This window comes from Pan troglodytes, chromosome 18 (genome assembly GCF_028858775.2).
Source record: "Pan troglodytes isolate AG18354 chromosome 18, NHGRI_mPanTro3-v2.0_pri, whole genome shotgun sequence".
Taxonomy (NCBI): Eukaryota; Metazoa; Chordata; class Mammalia; order Primates; family Hominidae; genus Pan; species Pan troglodytes.
Window position 1 is genome coordinate 64,994,041 of NC_072416.2, and position 27,573 is coordinate 65,021,613.

A 27,573-nucleotide genomic window follows, 5' to 3' on the forward strand; every position below is an offset into this window, starting at 1 on the left:
CAGAGAAGCCCTCCTGAGTTCTCCAATTCTAGTTTATTGCCCCCTCCTATCGATCCCCCAGCGCGCTCATCCGGCCTGTGGACAACGACAGGTTTGAGGAGAGGATTCTCTGGATCGCGGAGGACTACAGAAGCCGCGCAGCCCCTTCTGAGGATGCCAAAGGGGCCCCGGCCGAAGGGAAGTGGCTGTGCCCGGGCCTGCCTGCCACTAGATCCCCACCCACCTATGACTGTTCAGTCCCGCTCTCCTACCAGACCCACCTTTCTCCGGCCCAAGCAAGCGCACCCCACCGACTCCCTGCCCTGTCCAAACTCCGAGGCTGGGCAAGGCACTGGATCCACGGCTGGACCGACCAGGGGCAGCCTCTGGGTGAACAGCAGCGTGTCCACCGGCAGAGAACAGAGACCAGCGAGCCGACCCTGCGGCTGCACCGACTTCACGCGCGGCCGAGCGCGGTGGCCTGTGAGCTCCTGCTGCTTCTCCTCCAGGGCCACAATGAGGCTCCCGCGGAGGGGTGACAGGGACCGGGCTCAGATCTGCCAAATGCTGCGGAGGCAGAACCTGACAGTGCGGGAGGGCAGGTGCCTGGGAGGTAGCAGCTGGTGGAAATGACAGCGTGGAACTCCTGAGCCCCACGTGACGCCTCCCCGCCGCCCAGGGTGGGCTCCTAGAAGCACAGAAATGGTCGGGCTGCGGGACACCACAGCGAGGAACCAGCGGAGTACACGGGCCCCAGGAGCGCCAGGACATGCCCGGCCGGGTAGGCAGCCTCGGGTCGGAGTGGGTGAGGGATTGGGGTGTGGGGATTCAGTCCATTTCCCTCTTATGATTGTGGCTGTAGCCGGTGCTGCCGGCGGGTAATAACAGTAAGAGCTTCTGGCAGCAGCTGGCTCTCAGTGTGTGGCGTCCTTGGCCAGGGGGGCGCGCTGAGCCCTCCAAAGGGGACTCAGACAAGGTTAGTGGTCCTTGGGGAGCAGAAGCCCCCAGGCTCCAAATCCTAAAGCAGATCTAAGAGGCCGCAGTGGCTGGGTGCGATTGGCTCACTCCTTTAATCCCAGCATTTTGAAAGGCCAAGGGGGAGAATCGCTTGAGCCCAGGAGTCGGAGGCCAGCCTGGACAACATAGTGAGACTCAGAGTGTACAAAAAAATTAAAGGAAATTAGTGGGCTGTGGTGGCCTGTGACCTGTAGTCCCAGCTACTTGGGAGGCTGAGGTGGGAGATCACTTTAGCAGGGGACGTTGAGGCTGCAGTGAGCCTTCATCACACTATTGCACTCCAGCCTGGGTGAAAAAGCAAAAATCTGTCTCCAGAAAAAAGATCCAAAGAGCTCGTGGTGTCCCTCATGCCATTTACCTCATCCTGGGCAAGGGCACAACTTGGATTCCAGGGTAAAGGTGAAGGCTCTGTGTGCCTGCCAGGCTTCTCCAGGCCCTTATCAGAAGCTGGGGGAGTGTTTCGGCCTTTGGTCCTCTCACCTGAAACTCTCCTAAGTGTATGATCTGACTGCCTCTCCCGACTCTTTCCCAATTTAATCTGCCCAGGTGGAGTCCATATTCCCCGCCGCGCCCCCCCCCCCCCCCCCCCCCCGCCCCATGGTGCACTCCTGCAGGGCTTCCTCCCATGCCTGCCCTTGGTCACATTCTAGAATTCACCAGGAGCCCAGCAGGAAGATCTACCTGGCCTCACGGATGGCTACCTTTTGAAATATTTTGGGCCAGCCACAGTGGCTCACACCTGTTATCCCAGCACTGTGTGAGGCAGAGATAGGAGGATCACATGAGGCTAGGAGTTAGAGACCAGCTTGGGCAACAACACTTGTCTCTACCAAAAAAAAAGGGACTCAGGCATGGTGGCACACACCTGTATTCCCAACTACTTGGGAGGCTGAGGTGGGGGGATCTCACGCCCAGGAAGTGGAGGCTGCAGTGAGCTGTAATCACACCACTGCACTCCAGCCTGGGCAACAGACGGAGTCCCATATTTTACACGTATATTATATTATATTATATTATATTATATTATAAATATATGTGTATCTGACAAATATATATTTTGGTAGAGGCAGGCTTTCACCATGTTGGCCAGGCTGGTCTCGAACTCCTAACCTCAAGTGATCCACCCACCTCGGCCTCCCAAAGTGCTGGGATTACCAAAGTCACCCACTGTGCCTGACCTGTTTTCTGACTTTTTATTATGAAACTGGGCTCAGATTTCCCAAATCCTACAGAAGCAGAACCTGAGATCCAAAAGGGAAAGTGCCAGGCAGGTGGGAGCTGGTGGGAATAAGAACAGCATGTGAACCTCCCTGAGGCACAGAGAGAGTCAAGGCTGCTCAAGGGCTGCACAGCACCAAGGGATGAGCCAAGTCTGAGGTAGAAACAGTAGTATAACAAATCCAACATACCCATTGTCCGCCTTCAGCAATGACGAAGATCTTGTGTTTATTTCTGTTTAAATCAGCTTTCTCAGGTTGAATATAACCTGGTGTTTTCTGGATGGCCACCTCTCTCTTGCATCATTATTTGAAACAAATCCCAGGCATCATATCATCTGTAAATTTTTCATCATGTCCTACTAAAAGAAAAGGAACATATGTATGTATGTGTGTATTTCCACAACATAATATGTTCTCAATTTAATCAAATATATGGTCGTGTTCTTCAGTATTTATAAATGATACTTGTATTAATACAAGTTTTTTTTTAAGTCAGGATTTAAATAAGGTTCATACTCTGCAAATAAGTAGACGTTTCTTTTTTCTTTTCTTTTTTTTTTTTTTTTTTGAGATGGAGTCTCACTCTGTTGCCCAGGCTCACTGCAACCTCTGCCTCTTCGGTTCAAGGGATCCTCATGCCTCAGCTCCCAAGTAGCTAGAATTACAGGCACACGCCACCACATCTGGCTAAGTTTTGTATTTTTAGTAGAGATAGGGTTTCACCATGTCGGCCAGGCTGGTTTCGAACTCCTGACCTCAGTTGATCCACCCACCTTGACCTCTTAAAGTGCTTGGATTACAGGCGTGAGCCTCCATGCCCCGCCAGTTGTCTTGGCTTTATAGTTAGGAGTGGAATTGCTGAGTCATATGGCAACTCCATGTTTAATCCCCTGAAAAACTGCCAGACTGTTTTCCAAAGCAGCTGCACCATTTTACCTTTCCCCTGGCAATGTATGAAATTTCCAAGTTTTCCACATCCTTACCAGCACTTATTATTATCTGCCATTTTTATGTGTTTCTTGAATCTCTTTCAGTCTTCAGATTTACCATCTGCCTCTCTTTAATTTTCTTTCTAAATTTTGTTGCATGTGGAAGAAACCAGTTTATTTGTTCTGGAGAGGATCCCACCATTTAGGTTTTGCTGATTGCATCTGGGTGGTGTCTTTTAACAGTTCTTCTATCCCCTGTCTACCATGTAAACTTGTATTTATATTCTAGAGGCATAATCAGATTTGGGTTTTAGGTTTTATTTTGTTTTGTTTTTTGGAGGACTACTTCACATGTGGTGCTGCATACTTCTGATAGAAAATATGTAACGTCTGATTATCTTGCTTGTTGGGATACCACAAAATGAGTGGTTGACATCACAGTGAGAATTCAATGTGCATTTCTCTTACTATGAATGACTTAAAAATCTCTTTGTTTATTTGAGAGACACTGATTTGTATTGCTTATTCTGAACATATTCTTATGCTACTTTTTCTGTTGTATAGGTGACATATTCTTTGTTTGTAGAAATTCTTTATCGATTAAGAGGACTGACTTTCTCTGTTAGGCGATTTTCTATCACTTCCTCCCTCCCTGATCCCCACAGCAGTCACACTGTGTTTTTTCTGGAGACTGGATCTTGCTTTGTTGCCTAGACTAGAGTGCAAAGGCGGGATCATAGCTCATGCAGCGTCGAATTCCTTCTGCCTTAGCCTCCTGAGTAGCTGAGTAGCTGGCCCAGAGTTTGAGACCAGCCTAGCCAACATGGTGAACCCCTGTCTCTACTAAAAACACAAAAATTAGCCAGGCTTGGTGGTGCACACCTATAATCCTACATATTCGGGAGGCTGAGACACAAGAATCGCTTGAACCCAGGAAGCGGAGGTTGCAGTGAGCCAAGATCGCACTACTGCACTCCAGTCTGGGTGACAGAGCGAGAGTCTGTCTCAAAAAATAAATAAATAAATACTACCGGTTTCGGCCAGGCATGGTGGCTCATGCCCGTAATCCCAGCACTTTTGGATGCCGAGGTGGGCCTCCTGAACTTGAGCCCAGGACTTTGACGCTAGCCTAGGCAGCTTGGAGAAATGCCATCTCCACAAAAAAAAATTCAAAAATTGGCTGGATGTGGTGGCACGTACCTGTAGTCTCAGTTACTCAGTAGGCTGAGGCGGGCAGATCACTTGAGCCTGGGAGGTCAGAGCTGCAGTGAGTCGTGATTGTGCCACTACACTCCAGCCTGGGCAATACAGCAAGACCCTGTCTCAAAAAAAAAAGTTTCCTATACTGATATAAAACTTAAAAAAAATTTTACAGATTGATGTTATAAACTGGGTGCCTTCGTGTGACAGAAATGTATTGCTTACAGTTCTGTAGGCTTAGAAGTCCAGGATCAAGGTGCCAGCAGATTTGCTGTCTGGCAAGGACTTGTTCTCTGGTTAATAGATGGCAGCCTCTCATTGTGTGCTCCCCTGGAGGAAAGGGAAAACAAGCTCCGTCTGGCCTCTTTTGTAAGGACACTAATCCCCTTCACCTCCTGAAGTCCCCACCTCTTGACACCATCACATTGGGGATTAGGTTTCACCATACAAATTTTTGAGGCAATACAAACATTTAAACCATAGCACTTAGAGCTCCCAGATTTCAGCCACCAAGGTCACCAACTATTGAAAATGTAAAAGTTCCTATACTCCCCTTTTGTCCCACTAAATGTCATCTATCATTGACATTTAAAACAAGCCACCTTTACAGGCCAGGTGCGGTGGTTCATGCCTGTAATCCCAGCACTTTGGGAGGCCAAGCCAGGTGGATCACCTGAGGTCAGGATTTCGAGACCAGCCTGGCCAACACGGTGAAACCCTGTCTTTACTAAACACAAAAATTAGCCAAGCGTGGTGGCACATCCCTGTAATCCCAGCTACTTGGGAGGCTGAGCCAGGAGAATTGCTTGAACCCTGGAGGCGGAGGTTGTAGTAAGCTGAGATTGTGCCACTATACTCCAGCCTGGGTGACAGAGCAAGACTCAATCTAAAAACAAAAACAAAAACAAACAAACAAACAAACAAAAACAAGCCACCTCCTCGCCTATTTGTGTCCTGCAGAGGTGACTCAACCCATTTTTGTAAGAAGCAAGACTGGGCTTGTCCACAGGCCCCTGAGCCTGGGCCGCCTGCACAGTTGCTAGGAAAGCCAAGCCGCTTCCTCAGTGGCCCGTCTCCTGAAGGTTGCTCTTCTTCTCAGTGGTTCTACAAACACTGTAAGGCCCCTACTCACAGGATCGTAGCACACTTGTGAAGATGTTTACCTGTGGGGTGTGCCCTGGAAGTGGGATTGAGGGTCCAAATGTCCAGGCATATCTAAGAAAAGAGATTCCTGTTCCCTGGCTCCCAGGAGCCTCTCCACCCAGGGAGATGTTCTCTGGCCTTTCAGAATTCCCCTGCCAACCTCTCAGACCCCTGAGCATCCCCAAACTCACCATGTGTGTCCACATGATTATTTTCCTACTTACCTCATTGCTGTCCCTAAACTTTTCTCCTTCCTGGCTTCGCAAAAATCTTTCTCATATTTTATCTCAGTGTGCAAAGGTGGCCAATTGTGATCAATCGGCCTCTTGGTTTCACCAAAGTATATTCTCTCTGTCATTAAGAGGCTGTATTCTAGTCCCATAGACCCTAATAATCCCCTTATACCCCTACCTCTGACCAACTTGCCTCTCAGGTCACCGGATTTCCAGGGGGAAAGTCTCCTTTCTTTCCATCCAAGGCCTTTAAGCCCAACTACGGCTTTTTGAAGTTTGGAGTGAAAGACCAGGACACCCACTTTGCCCATTTGGGCCACCAGGTGGCAGACAAGGATAATGTTAAACCTGGGCTGACTTGAACTTTAGAGAGCAGGGAGACTTTCCTTTCAATAAACACTGGTGCATAATGTTTCCACTACATTCTGAAAGCATTTATTGAACACCGGCTGCATGCCTGTCTCTGTATGTTTTTCAGTTCTGCAGAGGTACAATATACTTTCCCAATATACATTCCCAGGATTACTGTTTAGACTTAATAGTTATTTTTTAACAGCTTTATAGTGAAATAACTTACCATTAAATTTACCTCCCCCCACCCTTTTTTTTTTTTTTTTGAGGCAAGATCTCGTTCTGTCACCTAGGCTGGAATGCAGTGGCACAATCACAGCTCACTGCAGCGTCCACCTCCTGGGCTCAAGCCATCCCCCACCTCAGCCTCCCAAGTAGCCAGGACCACAGGCACATGCCACCATGGCTGGAGAACTTAAATTTTTTTATTTTTTATTTTTGGTAGAGGCGAAGTCTCACTAGGTTACCCAGCTGGTCTCCAACTCCTAGGATCAAGTGATCTTTCCATCTAGGCCTCCCAAATTGGTAGGATTACAGGCAGATTTGAACCGCTGTGCTTGGCCTAAACTCACCCATTTTCAGTGTGCAGTTTGATCACTTTGAGTAAATGTATAAGACATGCAAACACCACCACATGGAGTTTTACAATATTTCTATCACTCCAAAATTCCCTCAAGCCCTTTTGCAGTCAATCGTCCTGATCCATGCTCCTAAGCAACCATCAAATTGCTTTCTGTTGCTATAGTTTGCGTTTTCTAGAATATGAATGAAATAATACAAATTATAAATTAATATGATAGTACTAATTATATAAATGAAATAACTTGCGATTGGCTTCTGTCAATTGTGTTTTTGAAATTCAACCAGTAGTTCTTTTCTTTTATCGTGGAGTGGTATTCCATGAATAAATATACCCCCTTTCTTTTTCTTTAGAGACAGTGTCTTGCTATGTTGCTCAGGCTGGTCTTGAACTCCTGGGCTTAAACAATCCTCCCACCTCAGCCTCCCAAAGTGCCAGGATTGTAGAAGTGAGCCGGTGTGCCTCGGCAATATACGCAATTTTATTAATTCATCAGTGTAGGGGTGGCCTGCCCCTCCACACCTGTGGGTATATTTCATCAGGTGGGATGAGAGACTGAGAAAAGAAATAAGACACAGAGACAAAGTATAGAGAAAGAAAAGTGGGCCCAGGAGACCGGCGCTCAGCATACGGAGGACCTGCACCGGCACCGGTCTCTGAGTTCCCTCACTTTTTATTGATTATTATTTTCACCATCTCAGCAAGAGGAATGCGGCAGAAGAGCAGGGTGATAGTGGGGAGAAGTTCAGCAAGAAAACATGTGAGCAAAAGAATCTGTGTTATAATTAAGTTCGAGGGGAGGTACTATGTCTGGATGTGCACGTAGGCCAGATTTATGTTTCTCTCTGCCCAAACATCTCAGTGGAGTAAAACATAACAAAGCAGCATTGCTGCCAACATGTCTCGCCTCCCGCCACAGGGCGTTTTTTTTCCTATCTCAGAATTGAGCAAATGTACAATCGGGTTTTATACCGAGACATTCCGTTCCCAGGGGCAGGCAGGAGACAGTGGCCTTTCTCTATCTCAACTGCAAGAGGCCTTCCTCTTTTACTAATCCTCCTCAGCACAGACCCCTTATGGGTGTCGGGCTGGGGGACGGTCAGGACTTTCTCATCCCACGAGGCTGTATTTCAGACTATCACACGGGGAGAAACCTTGGACAATACCCGGCTTTCCAAGGCAGAGGTCCCTGCGGCTTTTCGCAGTGCGTTGTGCCCCTGGTTTATTGAGACTAGAGAATGGCGATGACTTTTACCAAGCATACTGCTTGTAAACATTTTGTTAACAAGGCATGTCCTGCACAGCCCTAGATCCCTTAAACCTTGATTCCATACAACACATGTTTTTGTGAGCTCAAGGTTGGGGCAAAGAGGTTGGGGCAAATTGGCTGGGGCAAAGTTACAGATTAACAGCATCTCAGGGCAAAGCAATTGTTCAGGGTACAGGTCAAAATGAAATTTCTTATATCTTCCCTTTCTACACAGACACAGTAACAGTCTGATCTCTCTTTCTTTTCCCTACAATCAGTGGGTGCACATTTGAGTGACTTCCATTTTTGGGGTATTTTTATAAAGCTGCTGTGAACATTTTCAGACAAACCTTTCATTTCTTTGGGGTAGATAGCGGAGAGTGGACACTCACCATATAATGCCATTCTGGGTCATATGGCAAGGGTGTGTTTCACTTTTAAAGAAAATGCCCCTTATTTAAAGATCTACACTAGGCTGGGCGCAGTGGCTCACGCCTGTAATCCTAGCACTTTGGGAGGCCGAGGCAGGTGGATCACCTGAAGTCAGGAGTTTGAGACCAGCCTGGCCAACATGGTAAAACCCCATCTCTACTAAAAATACAAAGATTAGCCGGGCATGGTGGCGCATGCCTGTAATCCCAGCTTCTTCAGAGGCTGAGGCACAGGAATTGCCTGAACCTAGGAGGCACAGGTTGCAATGAGCTGAGATTGCACCACTGCACTCCAACCTGGGCGACAGAGCAAGACTCTCAAAATACATAAATAAATAAATATCTACACTACACAACAAATACATAGATTTTGTGTGTGTGTGTGACGGAGTCTTGCTCTGTCACCTAGGCTGATTTAAAAAAAAAAATAAAATGCCAAACTGTTTTCCAAAATGACTATATGATTTTTGCAACCCTACCAGCCATCTGTGAGGGTTCCAGATGCTTTCTATCTTCACTAAAACTTGGTCTTACGGGCCTTAAATCTGATTTTTTCAGGTTTTTGTTTTTGTTTTTTTTAGAGTCAGGGTCTCTCTGTCAGCAAGGCTAGGGTGCAGTGGCATGATCATAGCTCGCTGTAAACTTGAACTCCCAGGCTCAAGGAATCCTCCCACTTCAGCCTCCTGAGTAGCTAGCAAAACAGACATTTTTAAAAATTCTGTAGCCAGGCGCGGTGGTTCATGCCTGTAATCCCAGCACTTTGGGAGGCTGAGGCAGGCAGATCACGAGGTCAAGAGATCGAGACCATCCTGGCCAACATGGTGAAACCCTGTCTCTACTAAAAATACAAAAATTAGCTGGGCGTGGTGTTGTGCACCTGTAGTCCCAGCTACTCTGGAGGCTGAGGCAGGAGAATTGCTTGAACCCACGAGGTGCAGGTTGCAGTGAGCTGTGATTGCACAACTGCACTCCAGCCTGGCAACAGAGCGAGACTCTGACTCAAAAAAAAAAAAAAAAAGAAAAAAAATTGTAGGGATAGGATCTCATTATGTTGCCCAGGCTAATCTCAAAATTCTGGGCTCAAGCTATCCTCTTGCCTGAGCCTCCCAAATTGCTAGGATTACAGGTGTGAGCCATCACACCTGACCCTGATTTTTTTTAATGCATGTTTAGTGGCACCTCATTGCAATTGGTTCCTTGGACTTTTAGCCTCTGCTTTTGACTGTCTCTCTGTGTCTCTATCTCTCTACATTTACTATATATGTAACATTTCCTCACGCACAGAGAAATGTGCTCCCGAGATGACTCTTCTTTTCCTTTCACTTCTTTTTCTTGAGACAGAGTCTCCCTTTATTACTCAGGCTGGAGTGCAGTGGCACGATCATGGCTCACTGCAGCCTTGACTTCCTGGGCTCAGGCAATCCTCCCACCTCAGCCTCCTGAGTAGCTGCAACTAAAGGCATGCAACACCAGCCTAGCGAATTAAAAAAAAAAAAAATCTGTAGAGATAGGGTCTCGCTATGTTACCCAGGCTGGTCTCGAACTCCTGAGCTCAAGTGATCCTTCTGCCTCAGCCTCCCAAAGTGCTGGGATTACAGGTGTGAGCCACCATGCCTGGCCTTCATTTCACATTTTTATGATTCCCTCAGTCATCATCGATGCCAAGACCTCTGAACCATAGCACAGTAAATGGTGGAATCCATGGGCATGTTCCCCCCAGTAGTCATGGACAGCAGCCCAGGGATTTGGAAGAAGTTGACCTGTTAATGTAAAGGAGCTTTGTCACTGGACTCTGAGCTGGGAGGAGCTGGGGACCTCTTAGCACCCACAACCCAGGTATTAATTAGGGCATGAGAATTAAGGGCAGAGTTAGCATCTACCAAGGCAGGAGGCTGGGAGGATGGCTGGGGCCACAGTGAGTTGGATGGGAGACGTTGAATCAACAACAGGCCGTGCTGTTGGGTGGAGGTCGAGAGCAACTTCTAGTGGAGACTGGAAGGAGAGAAAATGGAGACAGCAAAGGTGGACAACTAGCTTTCGTAGACATAAGAACAGAAGGGCCAGGCGTGGTGGCTCACGCCTGTAATTCTGGCACTTTGGGAGGTGGAGGGAGGAGGATTGCTTGAGCCCAGGAGTTCGAGACCAGCCTGGACAACATAGGGAGATCCCATCTCTACAAAAAATACAAAAAGTAAAAAAAAAACCAGGCATGATGGCACGCATGCACCTGTAGTTGCAGCTACTTGGGAGGCCAAGGTGGGAGGATCACTTAAACCCAGGAGATCGAGGCTGCAGTGAGCCAAGATCATGCCACTATACTCTACCCTGGGTGACAGAGTGAGACCTCGTCTCCAAAAAAACAAAAAAGAAGAAGAAGAAAGAAAGAGAGCAAGGAAGGAAGGAAGTGGGGGGGAGGGAAAGAAAGCAAGAAAGAAAGAAGAAAGAGAGAAAGAAAAGAAAGAGAGATAAAGAAAAGAGAGGAAATAAAAAGAGAGAAAGAAAAGAAATAGAAAGAAAGAAAGAAAAAGAAAGAGAGAAAGAAAGAAAAAGAAAGAAAGAGGAAGGAAGGAAGGAAGGAAGGGGAAAAAACAGAAGAATGGAGCAATAGCTAGAGGGCAAAGTGGGTCAAGGCAGGCTTTGATGGTGGCATTTACACAGAAGCTGTGTTTGCAGCTGATGGGAGGGATGCTGCTACCAAAGAGACAGCCCTGAGGACGTGGGAGGGGACCAGGGTCTAGTGTCCATGGGTAGGTTCCAGAGCTGGGACTAGAGCAAGACAAGCAAGTGTAAAATTTAGAAGGCATTCATTCTCAGGTGCTGACCCTCTACTGGTATGACCCCGGGGGTGAGTGACTCTTTAACTTTTATGCCCTGGGCGCCTTGCTGGCCTGTCTCACCCTAGTCCTGGCCCTGGTAGGCCCATCCACAATGCTAGGAGGGAGAGCAGACCTAGCTGCAGGGAGTTGGGAAACGTGGCCTTGGGAGCAGATGGAGAGCTCTCCTCACAGCATCTGTACCTGAAAATGGAAGGTAAGATTGCGGGCGGAGAAGAGATCCAGGTGCCTTGATGTGAGTGTTGAAGGTGGAAAGCATGCCAGAGCCAGGTGCTAAAATCTTCAGCAAATGATCAAGGGGGTGTGGCTGGGGGGTGGCAGGGCTGTGATGGCAACAAGAAGAGGAAGGTGGAATAGGGAAGGACAAAGTCTGGAGGCAGCTCTGGAAAGGAGACCCCACCCCAGGTTGCCGGGGAAGATTCAGGAAGCTGCAATGGTTTTTTATGAATTTCTTTTTAGAGACAGAGTCTTGCTATGTTGCCCAAGCTGGCCTCAAGCTCCTGGGCTGAAGCAATCCTCCTGCCTCAGCCTCCTGAGTAGCTGGGACTACAGACTTGTGCCACAATGCCCAGCTGGCACTAGTTATTTTTGGCAGAAGGGAAGTTTCATCCTAAAGCCTGTCTCTTCAGCTCTGGGTGCCAGCTGGAGCCCCGGAAGAGGATCTGGCATCGTGTTTAGGCACAACCCTCACTCTGTCTTTCACTGGGCCAGCAAATATCTATCCATCCTCCCACCGCCTACTCCCAGCCAGCCATGTTCCTGACACTGAGACCCAGAGGCGAGTCCTGCCCTCCCTTGGGGTGGGAGCCTCCTAAGCCAGCAGAGAGACAGATGCCCTGCAGATCCCCGCCCCGGTCAAGAGCAGGCTTCCATCAGTTCTGGTTCCCAGCCTCTCCTCTCCTCAGGCTTCCATGAGTTCTGGTTCCAAGCCCCTCCCCTCCTCTCCCCTCCCTCCCTCCCTCCCTCTCTCTCTTTCTTTCTTTCTCTCTCTCTCTATTTTTCTTTTTTCTCTCTTTTTGTTTCTTTCTCTTTTTCTTTCTTTCTCTTTTTCTTTCTCTCTCTCCTTTCTCTCTCTCCTTCTTTCTCTCTCTCCTTTCTTTCTTCTCTCTCTCTCTTTCTCTCTTTCTTTGTCTTGCTCTATAGCCTAGCCTAGAGTGCAGTGGCATTATCACAGCTCACTGCAGTCTCGACAGCCTGGGCTCAAGTGATCCTCTCACCTCAGCGTCCCAAGTAGCTGGGACCACAGGCATGCACCATCACACCTGGCTAATTTTTTTATTTTTTCTAGAGACGTGTCTCCCTGTGTTGCCCAGGCTGGTCTCAAACTCCTGGGCTCAAGCGATCTTCCTGCCCCATCCTCCTAAAGCACTGGGATTACAGGTATGAGCCACCACACCCAGTCCCAAGCCTCATGTTTTCACACACACACTCACACACACATGCAAACATGTACCCTCACTTCAATGCTATGAGGTGGGTCCTATTATCATCACTGTTTTATTTTCTTTCACATTTTAACATGAGATTTGGAAGGGACAAAACATCCAAACCATATCAAGCCCTCACCTCAGGCTGGGTTGCCCACTCGGAGTGGCACCCCAGGGTCACTGGCCACCACTTCCTAGGGTCAGTGATGTGGTCACCTTGGGATGAACGCACAGGATTTCATGGAGATCACCAAGTCAGGAGAGCTGGAATTTGAAAACAGTGGGACGGGGAGGGCTGTCATATCAACCAGGCCTCTGCAGGGCACTCATCTAGCCCTGCCTCTGGCTCAGCCTGAGCATGGGGCTGGCCACCAGCTAGGTGGCGCTGTCCTTGGAGGTTCTATATCACAGCCCTTTAGAGATCGGTGGTGCTGAAGGGCAGGGATCTTATTCCACCTTCTGAAGCTTCTGTCGAACCAGTTGTAAGGAGAATGGAGAGAGCAGTGAGAGTGGAGTCCGGGGTCCTGGTCGGGGTGGTCTGTCTGCTCCTGGCATGCCCTGCCACAGCCACTGGTAAGACACACCTGCTGGGCCTGCAGAGGGGCTTGGTGTGGAAGAGTCAAGAGTGAGACAGGGACAGGGAGCAGTGGGCAGACCGCTCAGGAAACAGTCCTGTTTGGAGGCAGACCAGGGGTTGTGCATTCTCTCTGGGCAGGCGCTCTGCTCTTGCTATATTTGTTTCGTTGTTTTTGTTGTTGTTGTTGTTTGAGACAGAGTTTTGCTCTTGTTACCCAGGCTGGAGTGCAATGGCGCGATCTCGGCTCACTGCAACCTCCGCCTCCTGGATTCAAGCGATTCTCCTGCCTCAGCCTCCTGAGTAGCTGGGATTACAGGCACCTGCCACCATGGCCGGCTAATTTTTGTATTTTTAGCAGAGATGGGGTTTCACCATGTGGGCCAGGCTGGTCTCAAACTCCTGACCTCAGGTGACCCACCTGCCTCGGCCTCCCAAAGTGCTGGGATTACAGGCATGAGCCACCGCACCTGGCCTGTCTTTATGTCTTAAGGGGGCCTGAGATTTGTTTTAATGAAGTATAGTAAGACAAGCAGATATGCAAATGACTATCATGAGGGAAGGAGTTTGCTCATAGTTCCCTGTGAACAGGAAGCAGGCCATGCCACATAGGGCCACAGAGGGAAGCACCAGGTGGCATCAGCCAGGAGACAGAGGGAGCAGGGGGAAAATGTGGGCAAGCCCCTTTGACACGGTTGCCACGGGAAGGAATAGGCAAGGCAGGCTAAAGAGGTTTACGATTGGCAGCAGGCTCTGGGGAAAGGGGCTGTCCCCAGCCAGCTTCCTGGTACCTGGCTCTGTGGTGATTATGGCTGGTGGATGGCAGCCAGGAGCTGAGAGCTGTATAAAGGAGGTGGTTGGGTATGGCTCTGGACTGGTTTGCCTTTACTCCCTAGAGAGTTGCCTGCCAATTCCAACTCCCCAGAGAGCTGCCTCCTATCTCTAGGAATTGTCTAGCCTGGGAGAGGCAGTCCTCCAGTCTTAGTCTGTTTGTGTTGTTGTAAAAGAATACAGGAAGCTGGGTAATTCACAAAGAAAAGAAGTTTAGTTAGGCCACAGTTCTGCAGGCCGTACAAGAAACATGGTGCCAGCTGGGCATGATGGCTCACACCTGTCATCCCAGCACCTGGGGAGGCTGAGGTGAAAGGATTGCTTGAGCCCAGGAGTTTGAGACCAGCCTGGGCAACATAATGAGACCCCGTCTCTACTTTTTAAAAAATAATTCAGGGCTGGGCATGATGGCTCATGCCTGTAATGCCAGCACTTTGGGAGCCCCAGGTGGATGGATTACTTGAGGTCAGGAGTTCGAGACCAGCCTGGCCAACATGATGAAACCCCGTCTCTACTAAAAATACAAAAATTAGCCAGGCGTTGTGGTGTACACCTGTAATCCCAGCTACTTGGGAGGCTGAGGCCCTGGAGTCGCTTGAACCCGGGAGTCAGAGGTTGCAGTGAGCCAAGATCGTGCCACTGCACTCCAGCTTGGTCAACAGAGCTAGACCCTGTCTCAAACACAAAAAATAAAAACAAAGAAATGGGCAAGTGGCTGGCCCCAAGGCTCAAGGCCCTAGTGGCAGGCCCGGTCTGGCCTGGAGTGGAGTGGTAGTGACTCTCAGGCAGGCAGGGAGGAGGAAGTTGGGCGTCAACCTAAGACCAGGCTCACCGGCTTGCTGGGAAGGTTACCAAGATGCTGTGTGGTAAGTACTGAGAACAGCCTGAGGGTTTGTCTTTCACTCCTTCCCCTCATGGGGGCTGCAAACTCACCCCGTGGCCTTTCTGTCCTTCCCTCAGGGCCCGAAGTTGATCAGCCTGAAGTAGACACCACCCTGGGTCGTGTGCGAGGCCAGCAGGTGGGCGTGAAGGGCACAGACCGCCTTGTGAATGTCTTTCTGGGCATTCCATTTGCGCAGCCGCCACTGGGGCCTGACCGGTTCTCAGCCCCACGCCCAGCACAGCCCTGGGAGGGTGTGCGGGATGCCAGCACTGCGCCCCCAATGTGAGTAGTGCTGGTGGAGGCGGGCAAACAGGCAGGTTGCGGGAGAATCCTGCTGCTGGGGCTTGTGGGGCTGAACAGCTGGACCTCAGGCCCACCCTTGGCCACAGGTGCCTACAAGACGTGGAGAGCATGAACAACAGCAGATTTGTCCTCAACGGAAAACAGCAGATCTTCTCCGTTTCAGAGGACTGCCTGGTCCTCAACATCTATAGCCCAGCTGAGGTCCCCGCAGGGTCCGGTAGGCCGGTAGGCACCCCAGAGGGCCCTGTCCACCTGATCCAGCTCCACTATGCCCACCTGTCCCCTCCCCGTCCCTGTTTCCAAAGCACCCTAGCGGTCCTGAGACTGCCTGGGCTGGCAGGTGGGCAGCTAAGGTCTCAGGAGCTTGGGGGTCAGTGCCCCATGGCTACCTCTGCAGGTCATGGTATGGGTCCATGGAGGCACTCTGATAACTGGCGCTGCCACCTCCTACGATGGATCAGCCCTGGCTGCCTATGGGGATGTGGTCGTGGTTACAGTCCAGTACCGCCTTGGGGTCCTTGGCTTCTTCAGGTGAGACGACAGGCATGGCCAGAGCACTGCCTGCACCGGGGAGAGGCCAGCTCACCAGAGCAACTGGGGATCTAGGCTGGGGTCCGGAACCTGAAGGGAGGGCCCCTTACCCATGATGTCTGAGGCAGAGAAGGGCACCCCCCAAGCCTCCACCCTGGGAGAGGGGTCCAGCCAAAGCCAGAATTATACAGTGAACTTGGTCCCTTGGGCAGAGGGCATTGATTCCTGGGCTGAAGCCCAGGTTCCAGCAGGATATGGGACAAAGAGCAACAGGCTCTGGAGATGCCAACCACGGCTCCCAGACAGGCCAGACCTGGGGAGCAGAGAAGGGTCTGGCATCCTGGTGGCTAATTCAAAGCAAACCTGCAGAGGCTGGCAAGGAGCCAGGCTGAACTAACCGTTGCCCCAACACTGCCCCCAGCACTGGAGATGAGCATGCACCTGGCAACCAGGGCTTCCTAGATGTGGTAGCTGCTTTGCGCTGGGTGCAAGGAAACATCACCCCCTTCGGGGGTGACCTCAACTGTGTCACTGTCTTTGGTGGATCTGCCGGTGGGAGCATCATCTCTGGCCTGGTAAGTCACTATAGGGGGCTAGTGATGGTGGCCAGGAGGGCTCCGGTGGTCTCAGAACTCCCAGCTCCTCTGCCCTCCTCTGACAGCCACCTACTCTCTCCAATGCACCCAGGTCCTGTCCCCAGTGGCTGCAGGGCTGTTCCACAGAGCCATCACACAGAGTGGGGTCATCACCACCCCAGGGATCATCGACTCTCACCCTTGGCCCCTAGCTCAGGTCTGTATTTCCTTCCCTCTCTTACTCTATGTGTGCCTCCCATACCCCACTCTGTGCTGGCCCTGGGGTTTCAGAGTAGCGGGGGTTGCTGGCAGGGAGCTCCCTGTTAGCAAAGAGGAGCCCAATAAGACGAAGGAGCATCAGAGGAAACAACTGCTGCATTCCAGCATGTTGGCACTCAGGGAGGGCTTCCTGAAGGAAGCCACCCTGAAGCATATCATCGTTGGCCCTTTCTCCAGGGTGGGGTCTTCAGGAGCACCCCTCTCTGCCCCAGGCAGCATGGTGGAGGGGGTCTCCATTGCCAGCCACCTGCTGCCTGAGAGCTCTCCATTCAGGCTCCAGATCCCCACCCTAGATCCTCATTGTAAGGCCTTGTGAAGAAAATCCAGGGGAAGCCACAGTGGGAACTGCATCTGCAAAGGCTGCAGGTGTGGGAGAGAGTGACAGGTCCTGCAGCAGCAAGCTCGCAGGTTAGGGAACAGGGCAGGAAGTGAAGGTGCTGGAGAAGTGGGGGCCGTGCCTGGGAATCTGGACTTTCTCCAGAGGGCAGGAAGAAGTTGGGCAATGACAAGGTTGAGCTACCTGGAGTAGAAGGTGGGTTGGAGGCAGCCGTCCTGAAGATCAAGACACCAGTGAAATGACCAGGGCAGAGTCCAGGAGAAAGAGACAGGATGGAATAGGGATAGAGCCATCGGGGGGAGAGGGGGCAAATGTGAGCAGGATTTGGAAGACTGGGTCAGTTCCCTCACCTGGCCCCAGATGGCAGCCAAGGCAGTGTGGGCTGGGCATTTTAACCACTGTGTACAAGATGATTCTGGAACCTCTGCGTGGGCATGTTGACTCTTGTATGGACAACAGCATCCACCTCTCGACCTCCCCATCCCATCCTCTCCCCATGGCCAGGAGAGATTTTCTCGACCACAGACTTGAGGTCATTCCCTGTCTCTCCTGTGTCCAAAGAAAAACACATCTCAAGGCTGAGGTTGGCGGATCACAAAGTCAGGAGATCAAGGTGATCCTGGCTAACATGGTGAAACCCCATCTCTACTAAAAATACAAAAAATTAGCCAGGCGTGGTGGCAGGTGCCTGTAGTCCCAGCTACTCAGGAGGCTGAGGCAGGAGAATGGCGTGAACCCGGGACGCAGAGCTTGCAGTGAGCCAAGATCATGCCACTGCACTCCAGCCTGGGCGACAGAGTGAGAGTCTGTCTCAAAAAAATAATAATAAAAGATAATGACACTATTCTTAGAGGGCAATGAGGACTCAGTGCCCCCATTCCCCCAGATAATAAAATTATGGTATAATAGGGGACGCAAGGGGGCCCTTGGGACCACCCAAGCTGACGGGCAGGGCAGGCTTCTCAGGAGTGGTGGCAAGTCTGTGACCAGTCTCAAGGCCGATCTGTGACATCACATCCAGCTGTCCTACAGATGCACCCTCTCTGTGGGAGGCAGAAGGCTGCAAGGTGGGGCTGAGTGGCTGAGAGGGAGGCATGACTTTTTCATTTGTCCCCAGAAAATCGCAAACACCTTGGCCTGCAGCTCCAGCTCCCCGGCTGAGATGGTGCAGTGCCTTCGGCAGAAGGAAGGAGAAGAGCTGGTCCTTAGCAAGAAGCTGGTATGGCCACCCTTTTGGGGATGGTGCCGGGCAATGGCACAGAGGGGGTTCTATCCATCCCCTGCAGGAGCAGAGGGGCAGTCTACCCCCAGGTGGGGCTGGGGACAGCAGCTCATGAGGGGAAGGGGCTGAGGGCTTGGAGACAGAAATGGAGGGCCATCTCCATCCCCACAGCAGGCCTGTCTTCTAGGAAAGAAACTGGACACATCTGTTGCCCTGATCTCCTGGTTCCCCCGACCCCCTTAACCCTGGTGATCTTCATCCCTTCACTTTCCCTCCAGGCTCAGACACTCAGGCCTGCAGCTCAGTGGCTGCTGGGGTCCTAGCCTTTGAGGTTTGGCCCTAACTTGGGAGCCTCCTGCATTGCTTTCTCCTGCAGAAAAATACTATCTATCCTCTCACCGTTGATGGCACTGTCTTCCCCAAAAGCCCCAAGGAACTCCTGAAGGAGAAGCCCTTCCACTCTGTGCCCTTCCTCATGGGTGTCAACAACCATGAGTTCAGCTGGCTCATCCCCAGGGTGAGTTGCTCCCGCCCCTGTGCCCTTCAAGGCCCTGCCCCAGCCAGTACCTCCCACCCCAGCATCAACACTACAGCCTTGTGAACGGAGCACTCCCGTTACTCCCATTTGATAAGTGAGAAAGCAGAGGCCCAGAAAGGTTTGAGGGACTTGCCCAAGGTCACCCAGCTTTGTTTTGTTGTGTTGTTGTTCTGCTTTTTTTTTTCTGTTTTTGTTCGTTTGTTTGTTTTTGAGACAGAGTCTCGCTCTGTCACCCAGGCTGGAGTGTAGTGGTGCGATCTCAGCTCACTTCAACCTCCACCTCCTGGGTTCAAGAGTTTCTCCTGCCTCAGCCTCCCAAGCAGCTGGGATTACAGGCACATGCCACCACACCCAGCTTTCACCACATTGGCCAGGCTGGTCTCGAGCTCCTGACCTCAAGTAATCCATCTGCTTTGGCCTTCCGAAGTGTTGGGATTACAGGCATGGGCCACTTCAATAAAGCAAATGTTTTCTTTTGGGGAACCAGGCTTTTGCACAAACTGGCCTTCTGGGCAGTGCTGATCTGGGCAGCATATTCCTGCCTTGGCGTCTGGTTTATACATCAGGCTCTATGAGACTGGTTAGTGTGACTCTGTGCCAGAGCAATTGACTAAAACTCTCAGGTTTTAGATATCAAGCCACCGGGGACTTCATGAGCCAAGTCCCTTCCAGTCCTTTCCAGGTGCATAGAACTTCCCACAAGAGTGTCAGCACTGTGCTTTCATCCCAAGCATCTTGTTTCTGTCATTCTTATTCTTCTACCCATCTTCACAGCAATCATTTTCTTCACTTTTCTTTTTTTTTTTTCGTCTTGGCCCATTGCACACCCTAAGACAAAGCAATCCATTTTTGTTGTTGTTGCTGTTTGTGTGTTTGTTTGTTTTTTGAGACAGAGTCTCGATCCATCATCCAGGCTGCAGTGCAGCAGCGCCATCATGATTCTCTACTGCCTCAACCTCTAAGGCCCGAGCAATCCTCCCAGCTTCCTGAGTAGCTGGGGCCTCAGGTCTGTGCCACCATACTCTGCTAACTTTTTTTTTTCTTCCGTGTATAGTCAGGTCTCCCTCTGTTGCCCAAGCTGGTCTAGAGCACCTGGCCTCAAGCAATCCTCTTGCCTCGACCTCCCACAGTGCTGGGATTACAGGCATGAGCCACAGCACCCAGCCAACAACCACTTTTAATGGCTGCAAATCTTCCACAAATGGAGCGTCTCGTTACATTGTTCTTTCATCTTGGCATTTGGGCATCTTCTAGTTTTTTTGTTTGTTTGTTTGTTTTGTTTTTGAGATGGAGTTTTGCTCTTGTTGCCCAGGCTGGAGTGCAATGGCGCGATCTTAGCTCACCAACTGCAACCTCTGCCTCCCAGGTTCAAGCGATTCTCCTGCCTCAGCCTCCTGAGTAGCTGGGATTACAGGCATCTGCCACCATGCCTGGCTAATTTTTGTATTTTTTTTAGTAGAGATGGGGTTTCTCCATGTTGGACAGGCTGATCTGGAACTCCTGAACTCAGGTGATCCACCAGCCTTGGCCTCCCAAAATGCTGGGATTACAGGCATGAGGCTGCACCCGGCCCTGGCAACTTCTAGTTTTTACCACTGAGGCTAATAGCGCAGTGAATGTCTTCATGTCCATGGCTTTTGTCCTCTGACTTAGCCCTTTGGAATCAATCCCCTCATATTGGTCCCTTGGTATGTGAGAGAGAGGCTCATGCAATCTTGACATTCAAAGACAAAGCTTAAGCCGGGTGCGGTGGCTCATGCCTATAATCCCAGCACTTTGGGAGGCTGAGGTGAGTGGGTCACTTGAAGTCAGGAGTTCGAGACCAGCCTAGCCAACATGGTGAAACCCCATCTGTACTAAAAATACAAAAATTAGCTGGGCGTGGTGGTGCATGCCTGTAATCCCAGCTACTCAGGAGACTGAGGCACGAGAATTACTTGAACCCAGGAGGCAGAGGCTGCAGTGAGCCGAGACTGTGCCACTATACTCCAGCCTGGGTGACAGAGTGAGACACTGTCTCACAAAAGACAAAGCTTGTAAAAGTTTTCAGGTCAATGCCCTCAACTCTGGCAGGCAGCCTTTACCCCACACCATCAACTTACAGTTGTATGAGTGAAACCAAGGGAACCCCAACCTGGCTGTGCCCTAGGACCTGGGGAGATCTGCCTGGCGTGGAAGGCTGTGCCCAGGACTTGTTGCTGAGAATGTTTCTTAGAAGTTGGGTGACTCAGGCTGGGCCCGGTGGCTCATGCCTTTAATCCCAGCACTTTGGGAGGCCAAGGCAGGCGGATCACTCAAGGCCAGGAGTGTGAGACCAGCCTGGCCAACATGGCATAACCCCACCTCTACTAAAAATACAAAAATTAGCCAGGCACGGTGGTGCACGTCTGCGGTCCCAGCTACTCGGGAGGCTGAGGTAGGAGAATAGCTTGAACCCAGGAGGCGGAGGTTGCGGTGAGCCGAGATTTGCACCACTGCACTCCAGCCTGGGCAACGGAGTGAGTCTCTGTCTCAAAAAAAAAAAAATGTTGAAGAAATTTTTCATTCTCTACAGTTGCCTTTAACCACTTGCCTGTTGTATTTGGGGCTGCTCTCCCCATCCACACCAACCACCTCCCACCAATTTGCGGTTTATCTTTTTGGATCTGTGGACTTTTCAGCCCCATTTTGGCCAAGTGCTCCATAATGAGTTTCTGGCCTCAGGACTGTGAATACTCTCTTGCCCAGGGCTGGGAGTCGGGGTGAGCCAGTGGTCAGGCTCCACTGAGAGGGCCTTGGTTTCCACACAGGGCTGGGGTCTCCTGGATACAATGGAGCAGATGAGCCGGGAGGACATGCTGGCCATCTCAACACCCGTCTTGACCAGTCTGGTGAGACAAGAGGCAGGAGGGAGGAAGCTAGTGGGTATCCCATCCAACAGCACAGTCTCTGCCCCTACTTTCCGACACCCACAGCTACCCACCTACCACCAAGCCCCTTTGTCTAACTGATCAATTTTACTTCCACTCCGGAATCTCCTTAGATATGAGCCAGTGTGGTTCTCAAAGGAAAACCATCATCACCATCATCGTCAACGTGAAACTGCCCGTTAATGAGCACATATTACGTGCCAGGGACTATGGTGCACTGAGCGCTGGGAGAGGGATTCATCTCCTTCAATCCTCACTGCAACTCTGTTTTCTTTTCTTTTCTTTTCTTTTTTTTGTTTTTTTGTTTTTTTGTTTTTTTGAGACAGAGTCTTGCTCTGTCGCCAAGGCTGGAGTGCAGTGGCCCGATCTCGGCTCACCGCAACATCCACCTCCCTCATTCAAGCGATTCTCCTGCCTCAGCCTCCCGAGTAGCTGGGATTACAGGCGCCTGCCACCATGCCCGGCTAATTTTTGTGTTTTAGTAGAGACAGGGTTTCACCATGTTGGCCAGGCTGGTCTCAAACTCCTGACCTCAGGTGATTCACCCGCCTCGGCCTCCCAAAGTGCTGGGATTGCAAGCGTGGAGCCACCGCGCCCGCCGCTGCAACTCTTTACAGAGGAATTCTCACTAGCCCCATTTTACACATGAGGAAACTGAGGCTTGAGGTGTCATGCTGGGGAAGGGGCAGAGGCAGAGTTTAAGCCAGTTCTGTCTGACCCTAGAGCCTCAGCTGTCAGACGTGGAGCTAGACAGACCTGGGGCCAAATCCCAGCGCTGGGCACTTGCCCAGTTATCCTATCCCCTCTAAGCCCATCTCTTCATCTACACATGGGGATGACACTGCCCACTCACCTGGGCTGTTGTAAGGAGACTAAACGTTGCATTTGAAGAGTCTACCTGGGATCTCAATACCAGGGGCTGTTCAATCTTTGTCCATTTCCCTTCTTTGGAAGCCCCAGAACCCTTCCCATTCACGCAATCTCATCACTGCCCTCTGGAGCTGAGGGGAGCCCCTATCATTTCTGCTCTCACTTACTTCCCAGTTAACTTCAACCGAGCACCTGCTTCCAGGCCAGACCCTTTGCTGGGGACTTCACATAGGCTGCCAGGCAGAGACTGACTTTCAGAGAGGTTTAGCCACCTGTCTGCGATCATACAGCCAAGCAGTGGTTGCAGAGCTAAGATTTGACTCCAAACCTGAGCTTATGCCAAACTCCCAGGGAGGCAGAGAGGCAGCTGGCTGTCCCCTGGACCATGAGCCCTGGGACATGAGGGAAGCTATGCTGGAGAGTTTGGGGCTTCCTGGGATGGTCTGCCACAGCTGTGCACCCTGAGCAGGGCTGAGCCTGGCCTCTTGCCCCAGGATGTGCCCCCTGAGATGATGCCCACCGTCATAGATGAATACCTAGGAAGCAACTCGGACGCACAAGCCAAATGCCAGGCATTCCAGGAATTCATGGGTGACGTATTCATCAATGTTCCCACCGTCAGTTTTTCAAGATACCTTCGAGGTAAGCCTGTCCCTGGCCACCTGCCCAACCCCTCCCACTTGGGCCCAGGAGCTGGGTCATCACAGGTGACATGGCATGATAGGGTGCTGGTTCCCTCAATGCCTTGCACCCCACACCCCACTGCCCCCCACCAAACCTATCTTTCTCTGGGATGCAGTGTCATAGTAATGAGAGGTATCTCCAGCAGGAAACTATGCAGAGGAGAAAACCCCAGACTCAGAGAGGTACAATGACTCACCAAAGGTCACCCAGCAGGGCCTATCACTAATTCTCAGGGATTCACTCAAATGGGTGATTTCATCCTCTTTCAGCACTTCTGGGGGGAAAGTCTTGCTTCCTTCAAGCCTAGTAGCTAATCCCTGATGCAGACCCAGAACAGTTCCAAGTTTTAAACTTTGTGACCTTGGGCAAGATACCTACCCCCTCTGAGCCTCAGTTTCCTCCTTTGTAAAATGGAAATAATAATAGAATCTAATCTATTAATTCTATTAATACAGAATCTAATCTATTGTGATGGGGATTCAATAAATGATGACACTGGCCAGGCGCGGTGGGTGGCTCAATCTTGTGATCCCAGTACTTTGGGAGAAGCGGGAGGATCGCTTGAGCCCAGGAGTTCAAGACCAGCCTGGGCAACATATTGACCCCAATCTCTACACAAATTTTTTGAAAATTAGCCAGGCATGGTGGTACACACCTGTAGTCCCAGATACTTGGGAAGCTGAAGTGGGAAGATCACTTGAGCGCGGGAGTCTCAGGCTGCAGTGAGCTGTGATCATGCCACTGCACTCCAGCACGGTCGACAGCAAGACCATTTCAGAGATTAAAATAAAAATATTAAATTAAATTAAAATGATGACACAGAGCACACAGAATGGTGCCTGACACCTAGCAAGCGCTCAGTAAATGTTTGCAGCTAGTCATTTTATCATCATCATCATCATCATCATCATCATCATGGAAATTGGTGTTATTATGAGCATGTGCTGCCAAAGGCAGCATCGAATCAGGCCATGAGTGCCTAACTCCCATCCCATCCTTTCTCTGTAGATTCTGGAAGCCCTGTCTTTTTCTATGAGTTCCAGCATCGACCCAGTTCTTTTGCGAAGATCAAACCCGCCTGGGTGAAGGCTGATCATGGCGCCGAGGGTGCTTTTGTGTTCGGAGGTCCCTTCCTCATGGACGAGAGCTCCCGCCTGGGTGAGGACAGACAGACAGACATGTGATCCCTAGGCTGCCAGACTCCAAGGGGCCTGGGCAGGGCTTGCGGGAACACGGGTCTCCAGTCAGCACTGAGGATCCTTGGGTCCCTTCCAGGTCCCACCTGACTCTCATTCAGTTCTGTCCCTCTCACCTTTCCAGCCTTTCCAGAGGCCACAGAGGAGGAGAAGCAGCTAAGCCTCACCATGATGGCCCAGTGGACCCACTTTGCCCGGACAGGGTGAGTGAGTGACAGGGCATAGCTAGCTTTGGGCCTGGGATGCTCAGGTCGGCCCCTCTGGGGGACAGCACAGGAAGCCTTGGTCCTCATTCATTCCTCCCACCCAGGGACCCCAATAGCAAGGCTCTGCCTCCTTGGCCCCGATTCAACCAGGCGGAACAATATCTGGAGATCAACCCAGTGCCACGGGCCAGACAGAAGTTCAGGGAGGCCCGGATGCAGTTCTGGTCAGAGACGCTCCCCAGCAAGATACAACAGTGGCACCAGAAGCAGAAGAACAGGAAGGCCCAGGAGGACCTCTGAGGCCAGGCCTGAACCTTCTTGGCTGGGGCAAACCACTCTTCAAGTGGTGGCAGAGTCCCAGCAGGGCAGCCCGCCTCTCCCCCTGCTGAGACTTTAATCTCAACCAGCCCTGCATGGAGTCGTGTTCCTTAAAGCATCGGCCGCTCTGTGACTGGAGTTATGCTCTTTTGAAATGTCACAAGGCCGGCTCCCACCTCTGGGCCATTGTAAAAGTTCTTCCCTCTCCCTGAAGTGCCTTTCCTGCTTTCTTCGTGGTAGGTTCTAGCACATTCCTCTAGCTTCCTGGAGGACTCACTCCCCCAGGAAGCCTTCCCTACCTTCTCTGGGCTGTGCGGCCCCGAGTCTGCATCCATTAGAGCACGGTCCACCCGAGGCTAGCACCGTGTCTGTGTCTGTCTCCCCCTCAGAGGAGCTCTCTCAAAATGGGGATTAGCCTACCCCCACTCTGTCACCCACACCAGGATCGGGTGGGACCTGGAGCTAGGGGGTGTTTGCTGAGTGAGTGAGTGAAACACAGAATATGGGAATGGCAGCTGCTGAACTTGAACCCAGAGCCTTCAGGTGCCAAAGCCATACTGAGGCCCCCACCGACATTGTCCACCCTGGCCAGAAGGGTGCATGCCAATGGCAGAGACCTGGGATGGGAGAAGTCCTGGGGCGCCAGGGGATCCAGCCTAGACCAGACCTTAGCCCCTGACTAAGGCCTCAGACTAGGGCGGGAGGGGTCTCCTCCTCTCTGCTGCCCAGTCCTGGCCCCTGCACAAGACAACAGAATCCATCAGGGCCATGAGTGTCACCCAGACCTGACCCTCACCAATTCCAGCCCTGACCCTCAGGACGCTGGATGCCAGCTCCCAGCCCCAGTGCCGGGTCCTCCCTCCCTTCCTGGCTTGGGGAGACCAGTTTCTGGGGAGCTTCCAAGAGCACCCACCAAGACACAGCAGGACAGGCCAGGGGAGGGCATCTGGACCAGGGCATCAGTCAGGCTATTGTCACAGAGAAAAGAAGAGACCCACCCACTCGGGCTGCAAAAGGTGAAAAGCACTCAGAGGTTTTCAGAGTGGAAGTGAGAGGTGACAGTGTGCTGGCAGCCCTCACAGCCCTCGCTCGCTCTCCGTGCCGCCTCTGCCTGGGCTCCCACTTTGGCAGCACTTGAGGAGCCCTTCAACCCACCGCTGCACTGTGGGAGCCCCTTTCTGGGCCGGCCAAGGCCGGAGCCAGCTCCCTCAGCTTGCAGGGAGGTGCGGAGGGAGAGGCGCGGGCAGGAACCGGGGCTGCGTGCAGCACTTGCGGGCCGGAGTGAGTTCCGGGTGGGCGTGGGCTCGGCAGGCCCCCCACTCAGAGCAGCTGGCCGGCCCCAGGTGGTGAGGGCCTTAGCACCTGGGCCAGCAGCTGCTGTGCTCGATTTCTCGCCGGGCCTTAGCTGCCTCCCCACGGGGCAGGGCTCGAGACCTGCAGCCCTCCATGCCTGACCCTTCCCCCACCCCCCGTGGGCTCCTGTGCGGCCGGAGCCTCCCCAACGAGCGCCACCCCCTGCTCCACAGCGCCCAGTCCCATCGACCACCCAAGGGCTGAGGAGTGCGGTTGCACAGCGCGGGACTGGCAGGCAGCTCCACCTGCTGCCCCAGTGCTGGATCCACTGGGTGAAGCCAGCTGGGCTCCTGAGTCTGGTGGGGACTTAGAGAACCTTTATGTCTAGCTAAGGGATTGTAAATACACCAATGGGCACTCTGTATCTAGCTCAAGGTTTGTAAACACACCAATCAGCACCCTGTGTCTAGCTCGGGGTTTGTGAGTGCACCAATCCACACTCTGTATCTAGCTACTCTGGTGAGGACTTGGAGAACCTTTGTGTCCACACTCTGTATCTAGCTAATCTAGTGGGGATGTGGAGAACCTTTGTGTCTAGCTCAGGGATCGTAAACGCACCAATCAGCACCCTGTCAAAACAGACCACTTGACTCTCTGTAAAATGGACCAATCAGCAGGATGTGGGTGGGGCGAGATAAGAGAATAAAAGCAGGCTGCCTGAGCCAGCAGTGGCAACTCCCTCGGGTCCCCTCCGAGGCTGTGGAAGCTTTGTTCTTTCGCTCTTTGCAATAAATCTTGCTACTGCCCACTCTTTGGGTCCACACTGCCTTTATGAGCTATAACACTCACCGCGAAGGTCTGCAGCTTCACTCCTGAGCCAGCGAGACCAGGAACCCACCAGAAGGAAGAAACTCCGAACGCATCTGAACATCAGAAGGAACCAACTCCCGACACACCACCTTTAAGAACTGTAACACTCACCGGGAGGGTCCGTGGCTTCATTCTTGAAGTCAGTGAGACCAAGAACCCACCAATTCCGGACACAGAAGTAAACATTTCTTGCTTTGAGGATCAATGTACCACTACCTTAAAACACCTGGGTTTATTTTTGTTTTTGTTTTAGAGACAGGGTCCACTCTGCTGTGCATGCTGGACTGAAGTGGCACGATTGTAGCTCTCTGCAGCCTTGAACTCCTCGAACTCACTGCAGCCTCGAACTCAATCAAGCGATTCTCCCACCTCAGCCTCCCAAGTAGCGGGGACTGCAAGTGAGTGTTGCCATGCCTGGATAATTTTTTTAGTTTTTGTAGGGACAGGGTCTCACCATGTTGCCGAGACTGGCCTCAAACTCCTGGCCTCAAATGATCTTCCCGGCTCGGCCTTCCAAAACACTGGGATTGCAGGTGTGACCCACTGTGCCCAGCCAACACC

At 51.6% G+C, this 27,573-nt stretch overlaps 1 protein-coding gene across 5 annotated transcripts; it reads left to right on the forward strand.

Moving 5' to 3' along the window:
• Nucleotides 1-603: 603 nt before the first annotated feature.
• CES3 (carboxylesterase 3) lies at nt 604-27,407 on the forward strand. 5 transcript variants are annotated; one of them, XM_016929993.4, is made up of 13 exons: nt 604-760; nt 14,959-15,163; nt 15,271-15,409; nt 15,582-15,715; nt 16,137-16,290; nt 16,403-16,507; nt 18,024-18,125; nt 18,505-18,645; nt 21,456-21,536; nt 22,940-23,087; nt 24,138-24,287; nt 24,450-24,528; nt 24,636-25,062. In XM_016929993.4, the coding sequence occupies exons 1-13, from the start codon at nt 682-684 to the stop codon at nt 24,829-24,831; spliced, it is 1,713 nt and encodes a 570-aa protein (XP_016785482.3). In that variant the 5' UTR covers nt 604-681; the 3' UTR covers nt 24,832-25,062. The 5 variants fall into 5 exon arrangements, with proteins under 5 accessions (XP_016785482.3, XP_063653921.1, XP_511224.4 ...); XM_063797851.1 differs by lacking the exons at nt 604-760; nt 24,636-25,062 and adding exons at nt 12,997-13,166; nt 27,266-27,407; XM_511224.7 differs by lacking the exon at nt 604-760 and adding an exon at nt 12,998-13,166.
• The last annotated feature ends 166 nt before the right edge of the window (nt 27,408-27,573 follow it).

Bases quoted from the DNA above. Each gene is read 5' to 3' on its own strand.
- CES3 (XM_511224.7), top strand. From the start codon at position 13,085: ATGGAGAGAGCAGTGAGAGTGGAGTCCGGGGTCCTGGTCGGGGTGGTC. The intron at 13,167-14,958 runs GTAAGACACACC...TCCTTCCCTCAG, and splicing joins ATGCCCTGCCACAGCCACTG to GGCCCGAAGTTGATCAGCCT. The intron at 18,646-21,455 runs GTGAGTTGCTCC...GTTTCCACACAG, and splicing joins TCAGCTGGCTCATCCCCAGG to GGCTGGGGTCTCCTGGATAC.